A 13,192-nucleotide genomic window follows, 5' to 3' on the forward strand; every position below is an offset into this window, starting at 1 on the left:
TATTTTAATTTTCTGAGTTTATTCTTATGGAACATGTATTTATTCGTGTGTTGAATTGAATTTATATTGCATAAAGGATCTCATAAAGCTTGTAACATTCATTTATGATCAATTTTAGTGATTCTGGGGAATTTTAACAAGCAATTGTCCAAAAGTTTATAGTGTGATTCATGAAAATGGGGCTTAAGCTTGAAAGGGTACCTTAAGGCAGCCATGTTCTCTAGGCTTGTGTCTACTACTTTAAGAACGCGTGCTCGCATCAGCTGAGTGATTGTTGTGACAGTTAAGTTAAGGTGTGATTATTTATTCTTATATTGTTTTCAGGTGCTGTGCAATTAGGATGGAAATCGAAAAATTTATGCGGCTGGAATATAGCGGTGATTATACCGTCAGACGTAACCAAAACGAAAAAAGGAACGGGATTGAGGAAAAGCGCGATTGCGGTAAGACGAACGTTCTGCTGAGCCTGCTGGAATAACCGCACGGTCTCCGTTTTGAGAACGTATACGTGTACTCGAAATCTCTGCAACAACCGAAGTATCGATACCTCGAACGATTGTTTGAGCCTATAGACGAGATCGGCTATCACGCGTTTTCCGACAATCGCGACGTCGTTCCGCCCGACGAGGCGCTTCCCGACTCGGTCTCCGTCTTCGACGACGTGGCCTGCGACAAGCAGGACAGAATGAGGGAGTACTTTTCTATGGGCCGACATTTGAATATCGATTGCTTCTATCTCTGTCAGACGTACGCCAAGATACCGAAACATCTCGTGCGCGATAACGCAAATCTGCTGATCCTGTTCAGGCAGGACGGCACCAATCTGCGACACGTGTACGACGATCACGTGAACATCGACATGTCGTACTGTAGGAATTCAGTATTACAGGAGGTCGATTATGCTTCCGGGTGTCGGCCTACTACCGACGTCTTGTAGAGAGGAATCGAGGAATAATTACACTTTCGATTACTGCTGATAAAATAATACTTTATTGCAGACCACGCAACAGCCACGAGAGTCAGTACAAATCTAACGGTCGTCGTAACTCAGTTCTGCCAACCTCGTAACTCTCAACCCTCTTGCTAGCGCAGGAGAGGGGGTTGACCAATTGGAAGGGAGACAGATATGCTGCTCCCTACACACTCCCCCCCCGAGTGTTAACGAAATAAATAATAAGTAATATTGCAATAAGCGCATGAGCTTATGTGTTTGGCCAGGTGCTATTGCACGAGGTTAACAATACCTTGACTAGAAACATATTATACGCTTAAACGTAATTTGAGCCGACTTATATCTAATAACATTATATAGGGTAGAATTCTGTCTTACAATTAAATCACTATGGTTTAGTGGACGGCGCAAATGTGACAGTCTTACGAGAGTAGGTTTTAAGCGCTGGGTTCGGATTTACATTCCGGTTGAGTATGTTCTCGGAAGTTGATGAGGGGTCGGCGGGGTCATCAGGGACAAAATATGCCGGTTTTAATAAATCGACGGACACGCTTTTAGTGTTTCCGTTGATATCAATATTGAATACGCGCTCCGAGATGCGTTGCACTACCTTGTGCGGATCGGTGTACGGGCACTCTAACGCCCTTTTAGCCATATTGCGTAAAAACACATGGGTACAATTATATAAATCTTTAAAATGAAAGGCGCGTTTTTTATGTTTGTGCGCGACGGGAACCGGCCGGACTTGGCGCATATATTCGCGAAACTCTTCAAGGAAATAATTAGGGTTAGGTGTAAAATCATCGGGAAGAAAAAATTCCCCGGGAAGTCGTAAAGTCGTCCCAAACATAAATTCGGCGGGAGACGCATTTGTGTCAGCACGGACGTGCGACCGAAGTCCTAATAGAACGGTAGACAAGGTACGCGTCCAGTACGCATCGGCATGGCACATGATTGCGGCTTTAAGCACCCGGTGCCAACGTTCAATCATGCCGTTTGACGCCGGATGGTAGGCGGTTGTACGAATTCGTTCGCAACCAATTAATGAAAGTAACGCCTCGAATAGGCGAGACTCGAATTGGGTTCCCTGATCCGTAGTTAGTAATCGAGGGGTTCCGTAACGGGAAATCCACGCGTCGTAAAATGCTCTAGCAACGATTTGTGCGGAGATATCTTTAAGAGGAATTGCCTCGGCCCAACGCGAAAATCTGTCGATCACAGTGAGACAATAAGAGTAACCCTCAGAGGGAGGCAATAGGCCGATAATGTCAATATGCACCTGATCAAATCGCCCGTCGGGAGCAACAAAATGCTCAGGAGTTAGTTTTACGTGACGAAAGATTTTCGCTTGCTGACATTCGATACAGTTTTTACACCATTTAGCGATATCGCGGTGCATGTCAGGCCAGACATAACACTGTCGGATAGTGCGATCGGTAATTTTGCCACTCGGATGAGCTGGGTTATGAAACATTTGAAATATTTTAACGCGGAAATTATCGGGGACATATGGCCGAATAGCTTCGCCCGAGATTTCGCAATATACAGTTGTGTGATCTGGGCCCCACTGAATTTTCTTCAACTTTAAAGGATGATTGGGGGCGTTAGCAATCAACTTGAGTTGCTCGTCGTTCTTTTGTAGCTCGGCGAGCTCATTAAGATTAAATTCAACCGGCAAACGCAGGGAATCGATCCGCAAATGCGAATCCGCGACAACATTTTGTGAACTAGCGACATGTTCAATATGCGTTGTGAACTGCGCGATATATGACAATTAGCGAAGTTGTCGCGGGGACGCCTTGTCAGACCGTTGCATAAACGCGTACATGAGCGGTTTATGGTCGGTCAAAATTTTAAACTCGCGTCCTTCTACAAAATGACGAAAGTAATTAACGGCTTCAAAAATTGCCGTGAGTTCTCGGTCGTAAGCGCTATACCGAGTTTACGTGGGGAAGAATTTATGCGAAAAAAATGCTAGGAGCTCCCAAGTATCCCGTTTTTTCTGTTCAAGAACTGCCCCCATGGCGAAATCGGAGGCATCCGCGACTATACGGAGTTCCGCGCCAATAATTCACCAGCATTGCAGCGTTAGCGAGGCCGTTTTTGGTCTTTTCAAACGTTTCGATTAATTCGTCAGACCATACGATTACACGCTTATCGTTTTTACGCGAGTCGACTAGTAATGCATTTAGTGGTGCTTGAGCTTCTGCCGCGCGAGGGATGTTGCGACGGTAAAAATTTATCATGCCGAGAAAACGGCGTAGGTCGGCGACGGTTTTGGGTCTAGGGAATTTGGTAATCGCCTCAACTTTTTCTGGGATGGGGCTGATTCCTTTACCATTTATTATATACCCGAGAAACTTTAATTCATGTGCGCCAAACACGCATTTTTCAACATTAAGGCGGAGGTGAAACTCTTTAAGCCTCTGAAATACTATGCGTAAATGTTTATCGTGCTCCTCTGGAGAAGAGGAAGCAATTAGGATATCATCCATATAAATTATAAATGAAAACAAAATTCAGATCGCCTAAGGCGCGATTTATGTAACGTTGAAAAGATTGACCGGCATTACGAAGGCCAAAGGTCATAAATAAGTATTCGAATAACCCGAAAGGGGTTAATGATAGCTGTTTTCTCAATGTTCTCGGGGGCCATTGAAATTTGATTATAGACTTTATATAAGTCAAAAGATGAAAAAATTGTTTTTCCGTGTAGATTAACGGAGCAGTCATGCAGGTGGGGGGTGGGGTATCTATCAGGTCGCGTGATTGCATTTACACCGCGGTAATCACCGCACACCCGCCAGGTGCCGTCTTTTTTACGGACTAAATGAATGGGACTGGCCCAAGGACTGCTAGAGGGGCGGCAAATGCTTTCTTCGACTAAAGCTCTGATCTCGGCCTTTGCGGCCTTAAGTTTATCAGGAGGAAGGCGCCTAGCGCGCGCAGCGACTAGAGGGCCGGTGGTGATAATATGATGAAACACGTCACAATTGGACGGCGGGGCGAGGGGAAGGGCTCCTGTTATTTGCGGAAATTCCTTGAGTATTTGGGAAAACTCAGAGGAAGGTTTAATCGTATTAATCGAATGTATCGGGGCCGGTTTTTTAGTCGCAAAGGTATATAATTTAGTAGTGGAATCTATAAGACGTCGTCGTTTTAAATCTACTATTAACCCGTAGTGCGATAGTAAGTCAGCGCCAATGATGGGGTACAGAACTGCGGCAATGCAAAAATTCCATCGAATTGGCCGTCTTAAACCGAGGTCAAGCTCACGAAGAGATTCCTCGAACGTGTCGATACGCGTATCATTTGCTGCGAAGAGCTTTAATTCGGAGGGCTTTCCCTTGATCCTATCGATAGCGGGTACAAGAGAGATATCCGCGCCTGTATTGACAAGGAACATTTGGCCACTGGTACGATCACGGACGTGGAAACGGTTAGAAATTTGAAGGCCCTTGCCGACCGTCTCCGAACGGAAAGGCTGTTTTAGTTCTTTGGATCTTTCACGGAGCGGAGGTTGGATTGCGAACGCGAATTTATTATCTTTTCCAGCTTCTCCACTCTTTCGATGAGTTGTTGAATCTCGGTCTTTGCGGAAGGGGGTAAATTGTCCTTGTTCACGGCGGGCGCGTAAGACTCGCCTCCGATATTGCTCTCAGCTATTCGGTCGGCGGTCTCGGCTAGACGGTTGAGGTCGGTAATTCCCGTAGCTATCAGGATCGCGCGGTGTTTGGGTGGTAAATGGTCCAAAAAAATTGATTTTATTACATTATCATTTCTGTTCCCGTCATTAAGACTGCGCAGTCGTCTAAGGATTAATGAAGGTTTTTCGTCAGTCCCGACTTGTCCCGTTAAAAGTTTTCGCAATTTTGTTTTGACCGAAAGTGCATATGCCGCGATAATTCGAGCTTTAATCTGCTCATAAATATTCGTTCGGGAAGGGTTTAAAGTAATTATGTCCCTTACGTATCCCAATATTTCGACATCGAGTGCAGCGAGTACGGTATCGGCTTTAGTGAACTCTGCAGTGATCTTAGAATTTCTCATGAAAATCTCAGCCTGGATAAACCACAATGCTGGGTCAACTTGTGAAAACGGGGGAAGCTTGGGAACCCAGAGGTTATCTATACACGGAATTAAAATATTATTATCAATCGCGTCCGAGGTGACTGTATCGGGGCCCTGAGCGTTTAGCTGGGCTTCCGCTGCCTCTGCGCGGGTTTGAAGAGCCGCGTCCGACATTGTTTTAAATTTATAGTAAGCTACTAGCAAAACGAGAGCGATAAACAGCATAAACATGAGCGTTAAATAATATAAGCAACATGGGCGTTAAACGATATAAACGATATAAACGACACGAGTGTTAAGAGATGACGGCGCGGGGCGGATTACTATCCTTCGTTTATTACTGTAGTCTGGGTAGAATCCAAAGCCCCGGTGACGATGGGACCCAAGGCGCCAGAGACGTTGGCTTCACGCATTAAATGTCTCAACGACGACGGGATCCAAGGCGCCGGTGTCGTTGGCTTCACGCAATCAAATCGATGAGGCGACAGCGACGTTGACGATCCGAGGCATCGGCGAAGAAAAGCCGGTCGCACACCATCAGGAGAAGGCGGTAACGGCGGCGGCGGAGAAGGGCCAGACGCACACCAGGGGATGGTCGTGGTAACAAGACGGCAGAACCGCTGTGGCCACCTGGGCGCCGGTGGGGTCTCACGTGCCCGCCTCGTGCCTCGTGCAAAAAGCGCGGCAAGAAAAATGGCCGCCCGAAAAATGTTTTGGCGCGGCAAGGCTGGCTGGCCGCAGCGTGGGCAAATAACAGCCAGGGACGCGGGCATAGGAATGTACCTTGCGGTTGCGATTAATTTGATCCGCTACTTCTGCGTCCGTTTCTCGGGGAAGATTGGTCCACACGAGGATTTATCTCTGACTCGGGCTTCCGGTAGCAATTTGTGCGAGAACCGTTGCATGTTTTTCAGTCGGGATCACCAATGTAGGAATTCAGTACCACAGGAGGTCGATTATGCCTCCGGGTGTCGGCCTACTACCGACGTCTTGTAGAAAGGAATCGAGGAATAATCACACCTTCGATTACTGCTGATAAAATAATACTTTATTGCAGACCACGCAACAGCCACGAGAGTCAGTACAAATCTAACGGTCGTCGTAACTCAGTTCTGCCAATCTTGTAACTCTCAACCCTCTTGCTAGCGCAGGAGAGGGGGTTGACCAATCGGAAGGGAGACAGATATGCTACTCCCTACAGTACGAGTTTCGCGCCTTCTGTCGCGAGTGTTGGCGGCGCACCTACGGTTTCGCCGTGATAGACAAGGACAGCGCGTTACGAGGCGGACGGTACAGACGGGGCTTCCACGACTTCGCCGTGCTGTAGAGCCGATCAGTGCGCCTCGCCGAACGACGCGAGTATGAGCGCGATCGCGGAGGACAGAACCGCGCGAGAAATAGCCAAGACGCGCGCCTCGATTCGCAGGAAGTACGCCGCTCTCAGGGCCGGGAAAATGGAGAGCGAGATCGCTCTGGAAAAGAGGTACGAGCCTATCGTCAAACCTCTGAAACGGCTCGCCGATTATGTGGAACGTAGGGGTAAAGGACCGGGCAAGATCGACGACGACGACGGCGCTGGCTTTACGTTCGCAAAAAAGATGAAAGCGACGAAGAGAGCGAAGGACAGCGAGAACGGCGACGACGACGACGACGACGACGACGATCCTGACGCCGACCTGGAGCGCGATTACGGGGAGGACGACGACGTTTTCGCGCCAATCAGGACAACCACGACGGTGGAAAAAAGAGAGTCGCGTCCGGCACGGTTGAGTTCGACTCCCGCGACGACGACCATGATGAGCTCCACGCCGATCCGCGACGATTCAGTCCAGTTTTTCCACCCAGAGAACGAGAGATCGTCTCGGATACGACGACTCCACTTCCCACGTTGGAGACGTCTGCCGGGAAATCTTTGAGTACGGCGGAAAGTCGCGACGCTCTGACTAGCCAACTAGGACCGTTAGGGCGGAAATACCTGAGCGCTCTTCTGGGCGGCGACAAAAGCGAGTGCATTTCGGCGAGAAAGGCACGATGCTGGGTAACAAGCGATTTAAGCTGAACGCGGTCATCGACGGTGTACGGTACAAAGGTACGCACGGCCTGTAAGAGTTGATTTTCATGGGAAAACACGACGCTAAAATTTACACGGAGAAGGACAAACTAACGTACAGGAGTATATTTTTCTCCACCAGCGCTCACAAACGCGGCAGCAAAGCCGACAATCCCGTCAAGGGCAACAAGGGACCGAAGTACAAAAATATAATAGCGCCGCTCGTAAACTTGTCTCACAGAGTTGGAACTACAAAGGGTGCCGGGCTACCGTCGGCCATGCGACTGACCGACAACGCTATCGATTACGTTCATTGGGACGATCCCAACGAGCTGGTCGATAGACTTCGAATGCTGGACGCCTCTCGTCGGGCCGGCAACGACGCTCACGACAACGAAATCCTGTCGATAATCGAGGAACTTCGCGAGGCCGGCTTCGTCATAAATTGATCAATCGCGTCGGTCGCGACGGCAGTGCGAGTCGCGCGCCCGCCAGCGCGATGTCCGTGAACAAATTCGGCATGTCTTTGACGAATCGGGGCAGCGGCGATGGAATCGACGGTGCGTCCACGGTGAGATTGCGCTCCTCGATCGAGTCCCTGCGCAATTACGCGCGCAACAACGCGCTCTTCATGAGCGAGGATTTTTACGACGCGAGGGAGCGCAAGATACGAAGAGTAGCCGCGCCGGAGATCGACACCGACGCGACGAACAGGAGTTTCGAAGACGCGATAGAACGATCGAAGAAAAGCGTGACCAAAGAATTGAACGGTAGGATAGTGGTGGTGGAAAACAAGGCAGAAAAAAATTTGAAAAACAAAATAGCAAAGGTGAGGGACGCAGCGCTCCTCATTCGTTTAAACTCTTACGAAGCGGATCAGCACAAGATACGACACGTAGCCGCGCCGAAAATCGGCACTGACGCGGCGAACAAGACCTACGTAGATGGCGCGATCGGACGGCTCAAGAAAGTCGTGACCGGTGAGATCAAGAAGAAAAACGCGACCAAAGAATTGAGAAGCGGAATCGCGACGCTGAGGAACGACGCGCTCCGTTTGGACGAGGAATCCTACGACGCGAGGGAGCGCAGGATACGGCGCGTAGCCGCGCCGTAGGTCGACACCGACGCGACGAACAGGAGCTACGTAGAGGGCTCGATCGGGGAGCTCAAAAGCGTTTTAATCAAAGAGATCAAGAATAACAACGCGATCAGAGAATTGGGAGGCGGAATCGCGACGCTGGAAAACGTCACGCTCCGTTTGAACGCTTAGGATTCCTACGACGCGTCGGGGCGCAAGATACGACGCGTAGCCGCGCCGGCGGTCGGCGCCGACGCGGCCAACAAGAGGTTCGTCGAGGGAGCGATCGCGGAACTCGGAAAGACTTTGAGCGACGCGATAAAAGAATTTAAAGAGGAGTTCGTTACTGTGAAAAATACCGCGGATAGGCACGAGGTTGAAATCATCGCAATCAAGACCGTTTTAAAGCTTCTCAAACAAAATGAGCGTGGAAAAACGTAGACTCGTGGAAGAATTGCACGCCCCGGCGCGAAAAAACTTTCCTCGCCGCCGCGTCGTGGTGCGCGGTTACGACGACTTGTGGCAGGCTGACGTGGTCGAGATGCGCCCCTATTCGCGCGCAAACGCGGGTCACAATTACATTCTGACGGTCATCGATGTGCTGAGCAAGCCTGGGCGATCCCGCTCAAGAGCAAGGGCGGAAAGAAGGTCGCGACGGCTCTCCAAAAGATCTTTTGCGAGGACGCGCGACACCCCAGGTATCTGCAAACGGACAAAGGAAAGGAATTCTACAACGCCGACGTGCGCAAAATCCTCGACGAACGCGAGGTGAATCACTACTCCACGTATTCGGTGATGAAAGCGTCGGTGGTGGAGAGATTCAATCGCACGCTGAAAAACGACATGTGGGAGCTCACGCGCCAGAGATCGTACAGATGGATAGACTCGCTGCCGCGAATTACAATCGTCGCAGACACAGAACGATCCGAATGCGTCCGGCGGACGTGACGCCTACCGTCGCCGAAAAACTGCTGCGCACGGTGTACAGTCGCGCGAAGATAGCCGCGCCGGCGAAATTTGGAGTCGGCGATCCGGTGCGCGTGAGCAAATTCAAAACGATCTTCGAAAAAGGCTACACTCCCAATTGGACCACCGAGATCTTTCGCATAGCCAAAGTACAAAGGACCAATCCCGTTACGTATCTGCTGAAAGACGTTCGCGGAGAAGCGATAGCCGGAGGATTGTACGAACACGAGTTGCTACGCGTCTCCAATCCCGACGTCTATCTCGTGGAAAAAGTCTTGCGCAAGCGCGGCAATCGAGCGTTCGTGAAGTGGCTGGGAATGGACAGTTCGCACAATTCGTGGATAGATAAGGCGTCTGTATTGTAAAAAGAAATACTTAAACATTCGTAGACACGCGCAACGCTTACTTTATTGTTAGTAAAAGTTTACACATTCGTTTGTTTCTTATGTGTTATTGATTTTTTACGATAAAACAATTTTTAAAGCGTATAATATTGTTTCTTTTTTACAACGGTATTCCGTAATGTCCCCACGGAAGCGTTTCCTCGCCGATCAACGTCACGTATCGCTTGTCGTCGTGCGGACTGAGGGCTAGTTTTTGTTCCGACACGGTGTTAACCTCGTGCAACGTCGAGCGTATGCACGACTGGCGCGTCCTCAGCTCGCGCGCGTTCCGCAGGCACGCCACGTAATCCTCGAACGTGATCCTCTTCGCGACTACGTTTCTCTTAACGCACTTTATTTTCTTGGTGTTGTCGCGTCCGAGTATCTTGTAAGTGTACATTTTTGCTCTAAGGCCCTCGAACTCCGTCATGATCACGCCGTTGTTCTCGTCCTTCATCAAACCGGGCACCTTCCTGTTGACGCGCGGCATACCGTGCGCGTTATTCTCCGCGTAATCGCTCGTGTCGAACCTGTGTATATCGCGTTTAGTCGTGTAGTCGTGCGTCGGTACGTGCCTGTTGTTGGCTCGCGCGTACCTGAGCGAACATTGACTGAGGCCGCCGCGTATTCCGCGTTCCACGAACAGCACCATGTCGATGTCAGTGAGCAGCTCGAAACGCACTCCGGTGTACCTCAGCATGGCGTCCCACGTGTACCCCGGCAACGTGTAGTAATGCGCGGGATCAAGCCCATAACTCGCTGAACACGCGTCCCGAAAATTTTTAAATATATCCGCCAGAAGAAGCACGTCGGTCTTGAGATACAGATCGCTGTACTCGCCGTGATCTCGCACGCAAAAACGTCGCCAGACCCTCGTCGCGTGCTCGTAGTCGCTCTCGCTCGCGGTCTCGTCAGTCAGGGAGCTGTAAAAGGCCTCGCGCGGCGGAAGCTCGGTCTCCCGCAGTTTGTCCACGCTGTCGACGTACTCGTACGGAAACACTCCTTTGCGAGTGAGCAGATCGAGATCCTCCGCGCTCAAATCCGCGTACTCCGAACACGTTATTCTCAGCTTGTTCTTGTTCAGATAGGACGCCAGGGTTTCGATACTCGCCGCTAAAAATTTATACGAGTCCACGTATCGAAGCTTCACGTATCGATCCCATCCCCCATCTGCGTCTCCTTAACGGTCTTCGAGAAAGATATGTAACTTTCCTTCGTGAGCGGCAGCAGACCGACCCCGCTCTCGAAATCGGTCGCGATTTTCTCGACGATGAAGTGCGCGTCGTAACCCGACAGATTGTGAAAGAACACGGGAATCACGTAAACGTTTCTGTAATTCAGATTGCAACGAGAATGCGCCAGACCTCTGTAGCGTCCAGTTAGGTGACAGTGATTTCGCACGCGTTTGTCCTCCGGTTGGAACAATTTCTCGCAAACGTGACAATGAGTCGCGAGCCGAAATTCGCTTTTCTCGTCCTCCGTAAGTTCTACCATCGCTATATTGGTAGAAAATTTATTCTTACCGCGATGCGCGAGAACGCGAAGCTCGTTCACAAACCACGAAACGCAATCCTCGCCGCGACGATATCTGTACGCGGACGCGGTATCGTCGTAGGTGCAGCACAGATAGTAGCCCAGGCTGAACGGTACGTGACGCTGATATGCGTATATTTCCGTTCTCGGGCCCCCTTCGACGTTTTCCCTCTCCCGTTGTTCGAGAAGACACTCCAGATCTTCGTACACCACGAAGGGAAGTCGCTCCTTTCTGTCGTGATTGTCGAACGACAGCCACTTATCGTTCTCGTTCGGGAGAACGATGGCGCAGTCGTTCATTCGACCGCAGTCGACGTTGTGGGCGGCCAACTTATCGCGCGTATAGAAATAGTGTAGACATCTGCGAAATAACGTGCGAGCGATTACTATGCGTATATAAAAAATAACACCTCGTCTTTTCCTTATTCCTCCTGTTTTTTTTTTCATTTTTTTACCTATTGATCGCAAACGTGCTTCGCGCACCGTTTCGCGGTCAATTGCGAATTCACCAATCGCGACAGATTCTTTATCCAGGCGAAATGGCCCCTGTTGACGCCGCGTAGCGTATCGCGCAGATACAGCAGATTTACGTGCCTGTCCCTTTTATCGTCGGTTAACCGCAGAGGTACGATCGCGTTGTCATCGGCGCCCCGCCCGAACTTAGCTTTCTTTTCAATTCCTTTCCGAGTTGTAAACACGTTGATCGATACGTCGTTCTGACGTTCGAATTTTCCGATCTTTTTCAGATCTATGGGAAAATCGATCTCGTCGAGATTCAGCACCGTCGCGTAATCGGGATACGAGCCGCATCGTTCCGCGTTGTGCTTGGCGGGATACAGAGCTGCGACCACCGCGCGCGCGAAACACGCGTCGTTCTCCGATCGCACGTTGACCACCGCCTGTTTACGTTTTATACCTAACGGTAATTTCATCCAACATCCCACGCGCATGGGATTACACTTGCTCACGTTCACGATTAGGTTCAATATTCGCGACAACGCCCATCCGCTGTCGCGTTCCTGAAATTCGTCCAACGGCATTAGAATCGCGTCGCGCACGTGCCTATCGTACCACTCGCCCAGATCGAACCCCGGGAGGAGCTGTTCGTTCCGCGTAGCGATACTCTTCACATCGGTCTTAACGTCCGCTACGAATTCCCCATTGAATATGACGTTGACCTTTAGACACCCGTGTTCGGTCATATTATCCCGCACCTTTTCAAGCACGGTGCCCTTCGCATCGTCGAGAAATCGCGCGGGCTCGATGTACGTCGAGTTCGTCACGGCGCCGGTCAGTACGCGACGTTGGAACGCCACGTCGATCTCGATCCACGAGAAACCTCTGCCGCTGCTGCTACCGCCGCCACCTCCGTCCAAGCCGGCACCTACGGCGCGTTTGAATCGTCGACGCAGATCCACCCTCAAACTTTCCAATCGCGCTATTAGAGCCACCAGAGCGGTCACGGCTCCCGTGTTTCCTCGCTTCCCAGAGCGTTTGACTCGACACTCCTCCCGCAGTAGCCGGAGACACTCGTCGCATCGCCGTCTCCACGCGCGGTACCCGTCCGCGTCGCGGACGTCCGCGGCAAGCAACTCGTCGCACTCTTTCCGCATCGCGTCCAGAAGGGTTTACCCTCGGGAACGCTGAATTTCACTCGGTCAAAAAGACGACGAGACCCGGCGGTTTGAATCCGACGTATCCTCTCTCCTCCGTACACCGTCTCGTAATAAAGATAATACTCGAGCGGCAGGCAACGCGTATAATCGCTCGCTTTAACGGAGTTTGCCACCGTCGTCTCTATCCACTCTCGCTCGCGATTAGTTCGCGCTCCGATATCCCCTCGCAGATGATGAGTAGCCAGATTCCATCGCGCGTCCTCCTTCACCACCGACGCGCACGCGTTTGACGACAACGGTGCTTCGACTCTTGCCGATTCGTCGTCTGAATTGGACGAAAACTTAGGCATGGGCTCGCGACAGCGCGGTCCGTCGTCCGATTCCTCGTTCGTTCGGCGATCGTTCATTCGCGAGTACGTATCGCTAATGCTAAATTTGCACCGCTAACGTCTATATCAAAATAAAAATCTCCATCTTCAGTCCGCCACATTAATGTTTCAGCGTAATCATAAGTTGTGACGTGACATTTGTCGCGTCCGCCGC

General features: G+C 50.6%; 1 protein-coding gene across 1 annotated transcript; it reads left to right on the forward strand.

Moving 5' to 3' along the window:
* Window positions 1-9,026: 9,026 nt before the first annotated feature.
* LOC112462709 lies at window positions 9,027-9,482 on the forward strand. The gene has a single exon (XM_025028626.1). The coding sequence runs from the start codon at window positions 9,027-9,029 to the stop codon at window positions 9,480-9,482; it is 456 nt and encodes a 151-aa protein (XP_024884394.1).
* The last annotated feature ends 3,710 nt before the right edge of the window (window positions 9,483-13,192 follow it).

This window comes from Temnothorax curvispinosus, unplaced genomic scaffold, assembly GCF_003070985.1.
Source record: "Temnothorax curvispinosus isolate PA1 unplaced genomic scaffold, ASM307098v1 QBEX01012724.1, whole genome shotgun sequence".
NCBI lineage: Eukaryota > Metazoa > Arthropoda > Insecta > Hymenoptera > Formicidae > Temnothorax > Temnothorax curvispinosus.

Bases quoted from the DNA above. Each gene is read 5' to 3' on its own strand.
- LOC112462709 (XM_025028626.1), top strand. From the start codon at position 9,027: ATGGATAGACTCGCTGCCGCGAATTACAATCGTCGCAGACACAGAACG.